The 14619-nt window shown below is 39.9% G+C and overlaps 1 protein-coding gene and 1 long non-coding RNA gene across 4 annotated transcripts in view; one reads left to right on the top strand and one right to left on the bottom strand.

Annotated features, from left to right (window-relative positions):
• DAB1 (DAB adaptor protein 1) overlaps nt 1-1372 on the top strand; it is a 1151191-nt gene extending 1149819 nt beyond the window's left edge. For 2 of the 3 annotated variants that reach the window (XM_027568673.2, XM_027568672.2), the window contains one exon: nt 136-1372. Coding sequence is in view for 1 of the 3 variants with exons in the window: in XM_027568671.1 (XP_027424472.1) it covers nt 136-180 (45 nt within the window). In the remaining 2 variants the exon portion in view is untranslated. The remainder of the gene's footprint in view (nt 1-135) is intronic. The other variant, XM_027568671.1, reaches the window with a different exon arrangement.
• Nucleotides 1373-5744: 4372 nt separating this feature from the next.
• Nucleotides 5745-14036, bottom strand: LOC113908485. Its single transcript, XR_003515500.2, has 4 exons — nt 13918-14036; nt 13710-13803; nt 13265-13556; nt 5745-6438 (listed from the first exon to the last, which is right to left on the bottom strand). It is a non-coding gene; the product is annotated as an uncharacterized LOC113908485 (long non-coding RNA).
• Between the last annotated feature and the right edge of the window lie 583 nt (nt 14037-14619).

Below are 14619 nucleotides of genomic sequence, written 5' to 3'. Positions count from 1 at the left end.
TAATCCAAAAATTACCCAAGGTCATCCATCATAAACTGTCATCTTTCTGTTCTAATCCCAAACCCTCCTTCTCTAACTGTCTCAGAAAATCCTATCTGGAAAAGAGCAGGTCTCACTTTGTCCCTCTGTCCCCAGGAGCTGGAGCCTCTATATGCACAGATCAACAGACCTAAGAAGTAGCATCGAGGTGAGCTCATGGCAGGTACTTCACGACTGGCATGGAAATCAGCATCACGACAGGCTCTCTTGTATTCTTCCACCTCACCTCATCCCACGACGAAATTCATGATTGCCCAATGGAACTCATTTGGAAGAGGGAACTAAGAGTTTTTGGCAACTAATGGCAGATGACTATGGCAGCACAAAAAAAAAAAAAAAAAAGAAAGAAAAGTATAAAAAATCATACCCAACATTAAATCACAAATCAAGCAAATGCTTACCCAGCAAATATTCTGAGCTCTCTTAGTGTGGGTTTAAGATGACCCAGTATGTGAAATCATAATTCTCTTTTTATTTCTCGACCTGTTGACCGCTGTAAAGACATCAAATGTGGAGTGACAGGCCTCAGAGAGTGACAACAGGGTTGGCACTGACTGCTTTTAGACAAAAGCAAGAGGTCCTCTGTGACTACAGTATCCTTATCCATATGCTTTTTGACATATGACGATGTCTTTTCATCACTCCACAGGGCCTGGTCTGCCATTTTTTTCCCCTTTCCTTTGTCATGTTTGAAAACTAATGGGTGTAAAAATTTTTGTATTGCTTTTGACTTTTTTTTAGATATGGGTGAGGAAATCTAACTGGAAAAGAAAAGCCTCATATGAACTGAATTAACTTGAAAATCACAAGACAAACAAGTGGTTGGTTATTCTTTATGATCAAGAATGTTGCCAAAACAACCCTTTAGCTATTTCTGCATCCTGGTGAAGAAAGACAGCTTTGGGTTGGAACCTTCATTCTGTGAGTAGGAAAGGACATCGGATCCCATTGATGAGAAAGATGAAAAACGCATCTGATTTCCTCAGAAGCTCTAAACTCTTTAAGTACAATAAAATATTTTTTATTTTTCCGATATCTTGCTGCTGTGTTGCTATGCAGACAAGTGTCTTCTCCACGTGCCATTTTCAAAGAAAAGTCATTTGCCAAATAATTCTGGTACAATCCTGGTAATGTGGTTTTGGATCTTAAAACCGACCTTCTAGTGGAACAATGGTGACATGAATATTCAGAATAACAAACTGATTCCGGGATCACGATGGTTCATCTCTATCTCTTTTTGTACATCAGAAAATTCAAATGGGATTTTTATTTTCTAACTTGAAAAAAAAAAACAAAAACCTTACCATTAAACTCTTTAAATATTTAAGGGAAATGGCTTTAAGGAGTTCTAATGAAAAAAAGAAATTGCCATTCTTTTTGTAAATATAAATGTTAATGAAAATGCTTTTTAATAATGCCATTACACTGTAGAGAAGGTAGCAGACTGAGTGCAGGATGTGACAGACCTGATGGATGGGGCTCTCTCCCCAGATGTTATTGTGGAGCATGTGGGAGGAAGCCGGAGTTCAGGGATGGCTGGCCGGAGCACTTGGCCAATTGGCAGCTAGTGAACAGGAAGGGAGCACGTGACCCCACCATCGACTCCAGCCTTTCCGCAGGAGTGCCCGCCATCGGCGGAAACCAAGAAAACGTTCACATTTTGAAGGCCTGTCCTTCACATTCTGAAACTCCCTCCCACCTCTTCACTCACTCCCATCCACCCCCCGTAGAGATCGCTGGACTGTCTGTATGTGAAACAGAGGAGTTTAAGCTTCCTTTTTTTACACTCATGAGACAAAAAGTGCAGTGTTCAGTTCGTATGTTTAGCACATGATTTTTCATAAAGAATCTATATATTTTTGCCCTACAGAGAATTGTTCTACAGGTCACGTGTATTTTCCTGATGTTCCTATGCAGTTCCAGTATGTTGAATTTAGTGGTTTAACACTAAGGAGAAAACGTTAGAGGACCATGTGATTAACTGGATTTGGGGTTACCTATCATTACTTGGTTTTCAAATTGGGAAAGGAGAATTGACACTGATATGATTGACTTAAATAGGTCTGTGTACTGCGGTTCTTCCTATCAAATAGAAAGTAAAGTGACTGGAAAGAAGGTATACTTGTTCACAAAGAGAAAATCGAAAATCGAGGTAATCATTACTGCTCGAGGCCCAAATTTTACACCATCGGGTCACTGGAATGTATTTTCTTTTTCCAGTTAGGTCAACTGACCAAATGTCCTTACAGAACATATGTCAAAGTCATCCTAACGTGGAAGGTCCAAAGAACCAGAAAAGTGAGAAGGGCCATTTACCCCCCTCTGTAACTATCACCTGTTGGTCCATGTGATTTCTCCAGGAATGTGCATCCATTTTATAATTAAGTCATCCTTTCACGTGAAGGGGAAAATGGGAAAGGTGTGATGACCGTGAGAGTCGTCCCGAAACCGGTTCGATTCTGTTTCCTGGGGTTTGGGTAGGATAGGCAGTTCCCCTGGGGGAAAGGGCTTCCATTGCTCTGTTGTCTGTGATTCTGATTCTAAACAAGTGGTGCTATCTCTTCTCCCTCACCGTGGCTGTCTTCAGTTTGTCTTGCAGCATCACACCATTATACCGATTCTTTGGGTTGCTTGTGACATGTTCCAAGTGAACGCTGACCGATGTTGCTGCTTCGGGTACACTGTCTGGAGTTAATTTCTTAGCAGAAAGTGACAGCCCAGTGGACTTGTCATCATTCACTGAATGCGATCGAATGTGTAACTGGCTCTGAACTTAACAAAGATGCCCATGTGATGCATGAAAGTGAGGGAAATAAAGTCGAGATTTTTCAACTGCCATCCATGTGATCATTGGCAGAATTCTGAGTTTTAACAAGCACTGTTGGGTGAGCTCAGAATCACCATATCCTATCCCAAGAGTACAGTGGAATTTCTGAGTAAGAGCCGAGGAGCCAATACCAAAAGGCCATGGGGAGTCTGCCCAGTTCCAGTTAGATCGATAGAAAATCCGTGTGTACAACTGTTAATTCCTCATCCTTCGCTAGCACTAAATTTGTCACTTTAAATTTTGAAACCAGGGAAACGCCACCTGTCATTCTGTCCCCATGACCCGTAGCTCTTCGATCTTCCAGTGCCGCGAGACTTTCCTTATGATCCGTACTCATCCCAGTGTCTACTGAAACCCCATCATGTCATGTACCGGGCACCTTCTTTCAAAAAAAAATGTTTACTCTGTGGGTTTGGTTCATTTCAATTTCTGCATTCTGACACATATTTTTTTAATAAAGATGAGAAAGAGAAAATGACTGTTTGCAGTACATTTCTAGACCTACTTTAACTTTACCTCAGATGACAGTTTGTTAACATATATGGACACATTATTTTTAACTTTATGTACAATACATTCAACAACAGTGAAATTTTTAGAAATTTTCCATTAATTTCTGTAACACGCCATGTATAACTGTTAACAAATAAACATGTTTGAGAACAACAGCTTAGCCTGGTTTTATTCCACAAGTGTCTACTGGATACTCCAACGAAGGACTGGAAGATGAAATCGCTTCTCTGTAAGCTTCCATCTGACCGGAAAAAGGCCTCAGTCTTCCTGGCACTGGGCCAGAAAGAGAAAGCTTCATGGAGGAGTTAGATCAGCTCATCCTCAATTGACTTCAGGCACTTGCTATGCTTGGAGAAGCAGTCACAGCGAAGAATGAGGAGGATGTCGTCAGAAAAGTCACACCCTGTATGGATGTGGTGTTTGGACTACAGGTAGCACCGGTCTTCCAAAATTGGGAAAGACCCTGGGACTAGCTCTATGAGTTGTGTCTTCCCCTAAAAAAAAAAACACCTGCTAAACTGCTGGTTTGAACACTGAGGTTAATCTATACCCTCAAAGAGTTTGCCCTAATTCAGTGCAAGGTCATCTGCTTTAAGGGACCCAAAGAAGGAAGCATTTATCTTCTTTCACATTCCCCCACACACTCCACATCAAAAAACATGAGACAACATAAGACCCCCCCCCAAAAAAAAATAGTTTGAAGCGGGACCTTGACTTTGATGTGTATTGAAGAACAGGGAGAAAAGTATATATGTGTATATATGTATATTCATGCATGTATGTGTGTGTGTGTGTATGTGTGAGATTTTCATTTCGTTTTAAAACTAAATTAGTTTGTCTATCCAATAATCAGCCAGATTAGATCATTGAGATGCCAAAAAAACACCCCTGTCTAGGAATGGTTCTGTTAATGATTATACACGTCCTCAATGTGACCTCATTATACAGGAAGTATTAAACAGATGTTTTGGCCACATTGAGAAAATGAGGGAATGGGCTAAAATTCCAACAAAATAAATTTGGAGCAAACAGAAGAAGCAACTTTCATACAGTGAGAAATTCTCACTCCTGGGTCAAATTGCTAGACAATGTTACACAAGGTCTTCTGAATAACAGTGGCTCACACTTTTTGAGCAACTAATAATGCACCCAGTCGGTGCTATATGCTTTTTGTCCATTGCCTCACTTACTTTTCTAAACAACATGCATAGATATATAGTCCCCAAATTAGAGATTTAAAAAGACACAGAGAGATTCAGTTAACTTCTCCAGCCAGCAAATGGTAGAGTTGAGGTTTGACTTTTGAGTCTGCTTACTCATCATAGTTGATTTTAATTGTGAAAAACAGTTGGATATTCACTCTTACAAACGGTTCTGCATAAACGGCATTGACTTTCTCTCCCAGAACTTTAGTAGATCTTTGGTAATAAGTTAGATTTCTAAGTTCCTCCGGTTTAAAGTAAAAATAAAAATCCATTCGATGTCACCTAAGTATGTGGCTAAGTACATAGTTTCTCCTTTAATTGGCACTTTTAAAAGGATGTATGTGTGAGGGATGAAGAATATACCTTTTGGCCCAGCTAGTTCCAGTTTAGCTGACACCAAGGGCTGGTGATTTCCTTTTCCAATGTAAATGAATCTTAAAGAAGCGACAAATTAAAAGGTGTCCTATTTAACTGCTAGGCAGATTCCAAAATAAATCAGGCAGACATATTTGCTTTCATTTTGTGCTGGAGAGCAAACCCTTGTTGTTTTGACAGTAACTGTTTTTTTTTTGTTTTACCGAGAATGACAGTAGGAAAAACGCCTAGAATAAAAACAGGTTTCATTGAAATCAACCTTCAGAGTTTGAAAGCTTTTAAAAGGTGTTTAAATTCAAGGGAAATGTGAGCAATGGTGCCTGAAAGATTAGGGGAAAGAAAAAAAAAAAAAAACCTAAACAGATCTAAATGGCTTTTAAGCCATTTAGTGACCAGTCCTCAGGACTTCTGGGAAAATGTGAATTATCACTGCCACTCTTGTGTTCCTACTCTGTGTCACTCATTTTCTAATTCCTATCTAAATCTTTATACAACCAAAGAAACAGTGTGGTCCCCATCTTACAGCCTAGGAAACAAACTTCAGTGATGTTCTGGAGTAGTTATCAATGAACAGAGCCAAAGAGCCCACCCAGAGGTCGGCACAGTGCCCAGGATCCGATTCCCAAGTCCCCCACTCTGTAGTTTGTGGGTGCTTTTGTCTACAGGGTGTCTGTGACGTCGAAATGCCCATGCACCCGCTGTGGGATACTTGGAGTCTTTCTGTATCCAGTTCTAAGTAGGGACTTTTCTATTAGAAAAATCACACTGCACAATACCCTGACTGATTCGGGACAGAAATTTATTCTTAAGCAAAATGACTGTAGTTGTTTTAAAACGAAGGCAAAAATTCAGTTTTATTCTCAAGAACGGTAATGGCTCTAACCCAGTCTAATGAATATTTAATTTCAAAACAAAACCCTAGCATTCACTTTATCTTCCAAGGCACAGAAATCTGAAGAGGGAACCTTTTTGAACAGGGTTTCTGTGCATCTTTTGCTGGAGAATATTAATGACTGCCAAGTGGAAAACGTCTAAATATTCTTGCGAGACCGCAGCCTCCAGTCACTTGGGCCTTTAATCTTCTGAACACCTCTCACCACTTCTGTCATTCATGCTGGGGTCACAGCCTGGAGGGGGGCACCAGGCAGGCGGGGTTGGAGATGAAATCCATGGCAGTCCGGGCTGGGATACTATCCACAGGAAAGTGTTAGGCTCGTCTTCACACTCTACTTTCGGCACTTCTACTCTGCGTCCCCTTTGGGGGGGAGGGAACCCCAAAATCTGTAGTGTTTCAGATCATAGGTCACCGGCACTCACCTATTGCTCAGGGCCAGGAGCTCAAGACTGCAGGAACTTAATTATTAAAGGCAAGTTGTCTCCTCTCACCTGGCTTGTCCCCTTCACAGAAGCAGAAAGAGGATCCATGCTCACACAGTCCCATGTGTGTCCTTTTGGGGTAAAGCAGCATCATAGCATAAGCTAAAAAGAAAGGAAACCTTACTCAGTGGAGCCCACTTTCATCAGGAGAGAGGCAGATGATACCAAAGGCAAACAGGTTGATAGTCTCCTGAGTTGTTTTTTTCTCTCTCTGTTGGGCACTAAACTAAGACAACACCAGGGAAGTAGAGTGTTTGACCGAATTTCCACCCTTTGCTTATCATTTGTCTCTTTTCTCATATAAATTGAGTGTACTATCTTTACTGATGAGTTGATATAGAGCAACTTCCAGAGAGTTGAACCCTGAATTCCGAAAGTCTTGGTTTTGGTGCTGGCTGCACGACTTGCCCATTGTTTGACCTCAGACAAGTCACTTAAGCTCTCTAAAATTCAGCTCGCTCACATGTAAAATTGAGACAATAATGTCTACCTCATTGGGCTGTTAGGAGAAATAAATTTGATAATTCCATACTTGGACCATAGTAAATGCTCAGTGCACATTACCTATTATTAATATCAAAGACAGTCTGATAGCTATTGTGTATTTTTGTGCTTAATTCTTTGACTGTATCCTTTATCCTTTCACATCCATTCTCCCAGCACAGCTTCTCTGATAAGTGTGCAGAATGGCAGTGAGTGATTATTATCTCTATTTTATTGTCAAAGAAAGGCAAAGAAGCATACACATACCTCTTTGAAATTTTTTCACTGGCAAAATTTAAAGCAAAATGTATCCTGAATTTATTCATGTAACAAGGAGTTATTAAACACCTGCTGTGTGCCAGGTCCTGTGATAAGCACTGGAGATTCAAAAATTTCTCTTTTAAATGCATACATGCCTGTCCCTGCTTCAGAAGCTCAAAATCTGATGGGAAAAATAGGTTAATAGATGAGTGAATTATGGTAGGATTAGCGCTGGAATAAAGGCACATGCTACCATTATGGGAGTGGTGGACAAGGCTGTACAAAAATATTGATGGTGGAGTTGGGTCCTAGGAAATGAGCAGGAGTTCACCCAGAGGCAGTGGTAGCAGAGGGTAGGTATTGGTAGAACTGGCTGGCCAACAAGCATGGTGTGCCCGGAGTGGCTATAAATGAAGGGAGAGAATGACTCACTATTGAAGCTGTTGAACAGGAAAAAAAAAAAAAATACAGTTTCTCAATTCATATTTCAAAGCTAGAATAATAAAACATCAAAAAAGTAGTGCAAATTATAGCCTAATCTTTCTAATGAATAATCAAATTCCTAAATTAAATATTAGCGAATTAAACACAGCTGTAAACCATGACCAAATAAAGTCGATTCTTGGAATGCAATTAATAGGTCAAGAGAGACTGTCTCATCTTAGTGGATGCCGAAAAGGCATCTGATAAAAGTCATTATCCTCTTCAATTGGAAACGGAATTAAAGAATTCCCTTCACTTGGGAAAGAACATCTATGTCAAACCAGCAGCCAGTATGAAATGTAACAGTGAAACTTGAAGGCGTTCTATTGAAATCAAACGGAGGTCAAAACTGTCAGCTGTCACCTCTATTATTTAACATTATTCTGAAATTTGAGGCAGTGCATACACTAATATAAGAAAAATCAAGTATTCAAAATGGGAAAATTAGCAATGTTTACAGATTATATCTACTTTTTTTAAAGATTTTATTCATTTATTTGAGAGAGAGCGAAAGCCAGAGAGATCACAGAGAGAGAGGGAGAAGCAGACTGGCCACTGAGTGGAGAGCGCAACGCAGGGCTTGATCCCAGGATCCTGAGATCATGATCTGAGCCAAAGGCAGATGCTTAACCAACTGAGCCACCCAGACACCCCCAGATTATATTTTCCAATGAGAAATATCTGTCAGAAGCTGTAAGAACTAATAAGAGAATTAAGATGGTTAGTTTAAAAATAACTATATAAAAAATCATTATTTTCTATATTGCTATAAACTTTTAGGACACTAATGGTATGAATAGATTACATTAATTATAGCCACAAAAATAAGATACCCAAGAAAAAATTTAACACTGACAATGTTAAGATCTAGATTAAAAACTTGACAAAGTTACAAAACCTTGTCAAAAGACATAAAGTAACTAAATAAATTGAGGAAAGAAGGTTCAACAGTATAAAAATGTCACTTCTCCCTGATTATAGGTGGTCCCTGATTTATGATGGTTCAACTTATGATTTGTCAACTTTACTATGGTGTTAAAGCAGTACACATTCAGTAGAAACTACTTTGAGGTTTAATTTTTTTTTTAAGATTGATTGATTGATTGATTGATTGATTGATTGATTTTAGCGAGCACGAAAGAGGGGAGGAGCAGAGGGAGAGAACCTGCAAGCAAACTCCCAGCTGAGCACAGAGCCTGACCCAGGGCTCCATCTCACGACCCATGAGATCATGGCCTGAACAGAAACCAAGAGTCAGACGCTTAAACAACTAAGCCACCCAGGTGCCCCATTCGAGGTTTGATCTTTTTCCTGGGCTAGCAATATGTAGTAAGATACTCTCTCATGATGCTGGTCAGCTCCCAGTCAGCCACACAATCACAAGGGTAAACAACTGATACACTTAAAACCATCCTGTTTTTCACGTTCAGTGTGGTATTTAATAAATTACATGAGATATTGAAGATTTTATTATAAAGTAGGCTTTGTGGTAGATGAGTTTGCCCAGCTATAGGCTAATGTAAGTGTTTGACCGCATGTAAGGTAGGCAAGGCTAAGCTGTGATATTCAGTAGGTTAAGTGTATTAAAGGCATTTTTGACTTATTATATATTCAACTTAGAATGAGCTTATCAGGACATAACCCCGTTGTAAGTGAGGAAGATCTGTAATTTATAACAGTGCAACTATAATCATAACCTCAATTCTATATCTCCAATCACAGATTCATGTTCAATCATATTCTGATGCAGATCTGAAAGAGAAAAGCTAATGAGAATATACAAAAACATTAATTTAATGAGAGGAAACATACTATCAAGGAGATCTCAAAACATAAAGACAAAATAATTTAAAATTATTGTTGAAGGGCAAAAAATAGAATGATCAATGAAACAGAATATAAGATACAGAAGCCCAAGAAATTATAATTAATTAATGTGTAATTGAAAGTATTCAGATCAGTAGGGCTAAAGACTATCCAAATAAATGGAACTGGGATAATAAAGACTGCTAAAAAAAGTTAGATTCCTACCTCACACCATATTAATGAAATTCCATATAAATGAAATATCAAATGTATATAGACATGAATATGTATGGGAAAACATTAATGTTTATATAGGGGTAAAAAGACCACCATACGTATGCAGAAAATACATATTTATGAAAATACAGATAGATTTAACTTCATGAAAATTTATACTTGTGTAAAAAAAAGCCATAAGAACATTAAAAGCCCTTAGAAAATTAGGAAAATATTTATAGCATATATTGTAAACAGAACTTTATTGTCCTGAATACACAGAAAGTTCCTAAAAGCTTATGGAAAGAGTTTATAGAAACATTAGTAAACAATATGAACAAATAATTCTTAAGGGAAAAATACAAAGGGCTCATAAACAATAGCTAGACATAGAGGGCAACGAAATGTTTCATCAATAGAGAGCCCATTAACTGGATTATGGTATTATGCAATATTTAAAAAAAAATGAAGCAAGTCTAAATAATTTATATGAAAAAATGTCAAAGATACATAAGAAGATTGGGTATGGTAAGTTCCTGTTTCTATTAAAATATAAGAAGTATGCATGTAGGTCCTTATGTATCCATAGAAAAGGTTTATTGTATTTGTGAAACTGCTCGTTCATTTAATATCTATTGAGTGCCCACTATGGGCCAGGCATTGTTCTATATGCTGGGGAAACCAAGTCCTTGCCCTCATCCAGCAATGTTAGGCACATGCTAACCAGGGGGGAGGGCGACGGAGGGTGGTGGGGAGCTTGAGGGGAAGAAGACAAACTTCTCATCTAAACCTAATTGCACTTTTTGCAATGTTATGTTACTAAATACGTTTCCAATATTGCTAATGGCCAAAAAGTATTTTTAAATGCATACATTTTTGTAATAAAAGAAATTCAAATTAAGACAAGATCATTTTGCCTATGAAATTGCAGTGACTAAAAAGGTGATTATCCCATATATAAGGATGTGAGGAAACAGTCACCCTCAAATACTTGGAGTGCTTGATTCGAAGATATTTTTAAATCAAAATCTCTTAAAAGATGCATAATGTTCAACATGGTAATTCCATGCCTAAAACTGGAATTTATAAGATGGAAATTCCCATGGTAGTGAACAAATGGGTATTAAGATGTTCTTAATACCAATTATGGGTGCCTCGGTGGCTCAGTTGGTTAAGCAACTGCCTTCAGCTCAGGTCATGATCCCGGAATCTCAGGATCGAGTCACGCATCGGGCTTCCCACTCAGTGGGGAGTTTGTTTCTCCCTCTGGCCCTCTCCCCCCTCATGCTCTCTCTCTCTTTCTCTTTCAAATAAATAAATAAATAAAATCTTTTAAAAAAAGATGTTCTTCACTTATATAATCTATAAGAGAGAAATACTGGAAATCTAAATCACCAATGCTATGAAACTGTCTAAATGTTACATATGTCCAATGGGATGCTGTTCCCAAATGATCAGTGATAAGCTCCTTGAAGACAGGAGCCATATCTCTCACATTTATCTTCAACATCAGTAAGTAAAAGTTTATGAACGGGGACTATGCAGTCATTAAAATAATATTGTAGAACCTATATTTTATCCCAGGATTTCCCATACCACTTTTTTATTAACAATTCAATATAGCAGAGTGTAAAATCATTTATACATTAAGATTCTAATTTGGTTGTATTAATATATGCATTCACATACATTCACAAAGAAAAACCTGCAAAAACCCAGGTAGTAGGATTACATATGACTTCCATTTTATCCTTTGTGCTGAATGTTTTTATTTTATTCTACATTTTTCCTCTGATGAATATCTCTTACCTTTTTAAGCATAAAGAAATAAATTTTAAGAAAGAAGCAGCCACTAGACAAAATGTCTTAAAAGCAGGCATAATGCGTAATATTAGTTGAGGTGTTTTTGTTTGTTTTAGAGAGGGAGAGGGCAGAGGGAGAGAGAGAGAACCTTAAGCAGCCTCCAGTGAGGAGCTCGATCTCACAACTCTGAGATCATGACCTGAGCCGGAATCAAGAATCAGACCTTAACTAACTGAGCCACCCAGGTGCCCCATTTGTTGAGTTTTTACTTTGTGCCAGGTACTGTGTGAAATGCTTTACTTAAATCAGTCCATCATCTCACTACAGCTCTGGGAGGTTTAAATTCCTATTGTTTGCATCTTACAAATAATGACAATAACTTTAGAAAGAAAGCACCCAGATCACAGAAGCAGCTGTTGGAAGAGCTGAGATTCACACCCAGAGTCTGACTCCAGACCTCAGGTTCTTAATGATACCAGGTTAACTCTTCACTTAGCATCAACACAGAAAGTACCCACTGGACTTTTCAGAGGTGGCTTAGTGATGTTGGACAATATAGAGGAAGAAGAGGGTTTGGAATCAGCACAACTGACTCAAACATGTAAGCAATTTTTCACCCAGTGCTTCAGACAACCCTAATGGAGTCATTGCTAGCAATCGATTGGTCCCCTTCTCAAAGGAAGCTGATCTTTGGACAAGGTTTGAAGGACTCACGATCATCCTCTGAACAGGTTCAAAGAGGTCGGAAGAAAGACCCAGCACGCTGCCCTGCATACATTCTTCAAAAAGGTGAGAACAGTTTGGGGAGGGCTGGGCCAATGTGCATATTGCACAGCCAGTGAGTGCTAACAGAGCACACCCAAGAGTCCACTGTGAAACACCAAAGACATTGTAGGTTTGGCAGCAGTGGGTGAGTTGGAAGAGGGCCCAGAGGTTCCTACTCCCAAGCGGCCACCATCTGCCTTTCTTCTCATGGCTTAGTCCCACCGCCACCCACCTCCCCCCACCTCAAAAAGGCATACCATGATCTAAGTCAACCTTTGGAACCCATAATTTATGATTTACAGTTTCTATCAACATTCCCTTTCTTTAGCATGTACTCCATATTTTAGTAAATATAAAAATTAAAAACACAGTAAAGATAAAACGTGTAAATATAAAGCTTTCCTAAGTTTGCTTCTAACCCTGTACTCGCTACCACCCTGTTTTACCACGAGTTTTTCGAATATGACAATAATTTTAACATTATGGAGAAAACGAACTCTTGACCATGCCCTTCCATCCTTGTTCCTTTCCCAGAGAAAACCAATTATCCATTCACCCTACTCCTCTAGAGTCTTCTAGGTATTTATACTCACAAATGTTGACTACAGAAATACACAGTTTTTCTACTACTAAACACCTGTGAGAAACTACACATCTGTAGTTTCTCATAGGTGTTTGCTTTTTAAATATGTAAATAGAATGCTATGCTTTAACTTGTTTTTCTTCCCTGAGCCTGGATTTGGAATATCGTGTAATTTCATGTACACATTGATGAATATCGGTAAGTGCATATGTACGTGTGTGTGTGAAGCAGAGGCACGGTATTCCTACAGTAAAGTACACAAGTCTTCAGTATACGACTCAAGTCCCAGCTGCTCAGTTCTGTCACCTAGTAGCTCTGTGACATTGGGTGAGTTAACTTCTCTGAGCTACCATATCGTCATCTGTAAAATAGAGATGGGAATATCCTTCTCATGAGGAATAAATGAGCTGCCATCTGTAAAGTGCCTAGCATATGCAAACTCTGCATTCATGTCTGTTAAGTATTAACCAAGTGGCCGAGGTCCACAGCTGGTGAGGAGCAGAGGTAGATTTTCTCTTGCAAGCTTACCTGGCTGCTGGTGCTCCTTGGGCTCCATGAAAATCCTCTCTTGGAAGCTGGAGTGGTCACCAAGCCCACCCTTCCAATGGGAAGCAGAGAAGTGGCTTGAAAGTCAGCTATGGAGTCAGCCAGTGTGACCTCTCCTTCCATCCTTCCGAGGCTCTGCCTGGCTGGACCACCCCATGTGGCTGGCTTCTCAGCCTCACCCTTTCTTACAACCCCAGTGGGCTTCTCCATTGCAAGGAAGAGTAGGGTGCATGTAGCAGCCGAGCCTTTCTCCTGTAGAGTCGGGTATCCTCAGCTGGCAAGGGAAGAAGTGCTATGTGATCCACCATCCAACCCTCCTTCCCCAGCCTTTACAAGAGAATTCTGACAATTCCACCTCGAGCACGTATGTCCTTCCATCTCTTCTCCCTCCCACTACCACTGCACGATATGCCTTCTAAGTGGTCACCTTGTCTTTCCTTCTAAACAACATCTGATAAATATTAAGCACAGCTCTGCCCATTTACTCCATTCTTCTAAGAGCTTCCATGGTTCCACAGTATCTGTAGATATAAGTCCGGATGAGTCAAATATTTCCATCCCCCTTAAAAAAGACAGGGAAGAATTAAAATTACAATGAGTGGCAAGGTTTCTGGAATTTCACCATGAAGTTATACCCTGAGGAGTTGCTGAGTCTCCTCCTTAGATGTCCCAGAAGCCTCCTCAAAGTCAGCACCACCCTGCTCGGCACTGAGACAGTTCTGACCACAGAGGCAGTTTATTAGCAGTCACGTGCCCACCAGCAGGTGGGGTTTGGAGCCAGCTTTGCTGTCCCAGTCAGAATTGATCTCCTCAACCCCTTCCTGGTTAGATCCTGGCAGTGAGCCCCCAGTGCCAGTAGTCAGGTTTTAGTTCCAATATTTGATGCCTGTCCCAGTGCTGCAAGGAGACTGGAGTCCTGCCAGGGCGCCAACAAGCCTGCTTGGGGTTCTGACATACTTACCCGAGCCAAGCCTCTGATCCCCCTGTCTATTAGTATGGAGGGCTGCTTCAAGTCTCTCCTCAGTCTCCCAGAAATCTCCCTCTGACTCATTACTGAGTTAGGGCAGACCCAGTTGTCCACATCCCCTAGACCTGGTAATTTGACCTCAGCCACTAGCCCCTTCCAGCTCCTCACCCTCAAATGTCTAGCCCAGGATTCTGTTCCTTGGCCAGCTCATTAGTCATCTCTACCATTCATGTTTCCCCATTTACCCCAGCCCTTCTTCCCCACTCCTCCTTATGATTGGGTCTTTTTCATAGACCCTGATATTTGGGATGGGGTTTAGTCTATCCACATTTTTGTTTTGTTTCCGCACAACCCTAGGAGATGAGTATTC

The sequence above is a fragment of the Zalophus californianus genome, chromosome 4 (genome assembly GCF_009762305.2).
Source record: "Zalophus californianus isolate mZalCal1 chromosome 4, mZalCal1.pri.v2, whole genome shotgun sequence".
Taxonomy (NCBI): Eukaryota; Metazoa; Chordata; class Mammalia; order Carnivora; family Otariidae; genus Zalophus; species Zalophus californianus.
This window is presented reverse-complemented; position numbering and strand designations above follow the sequence as displayed.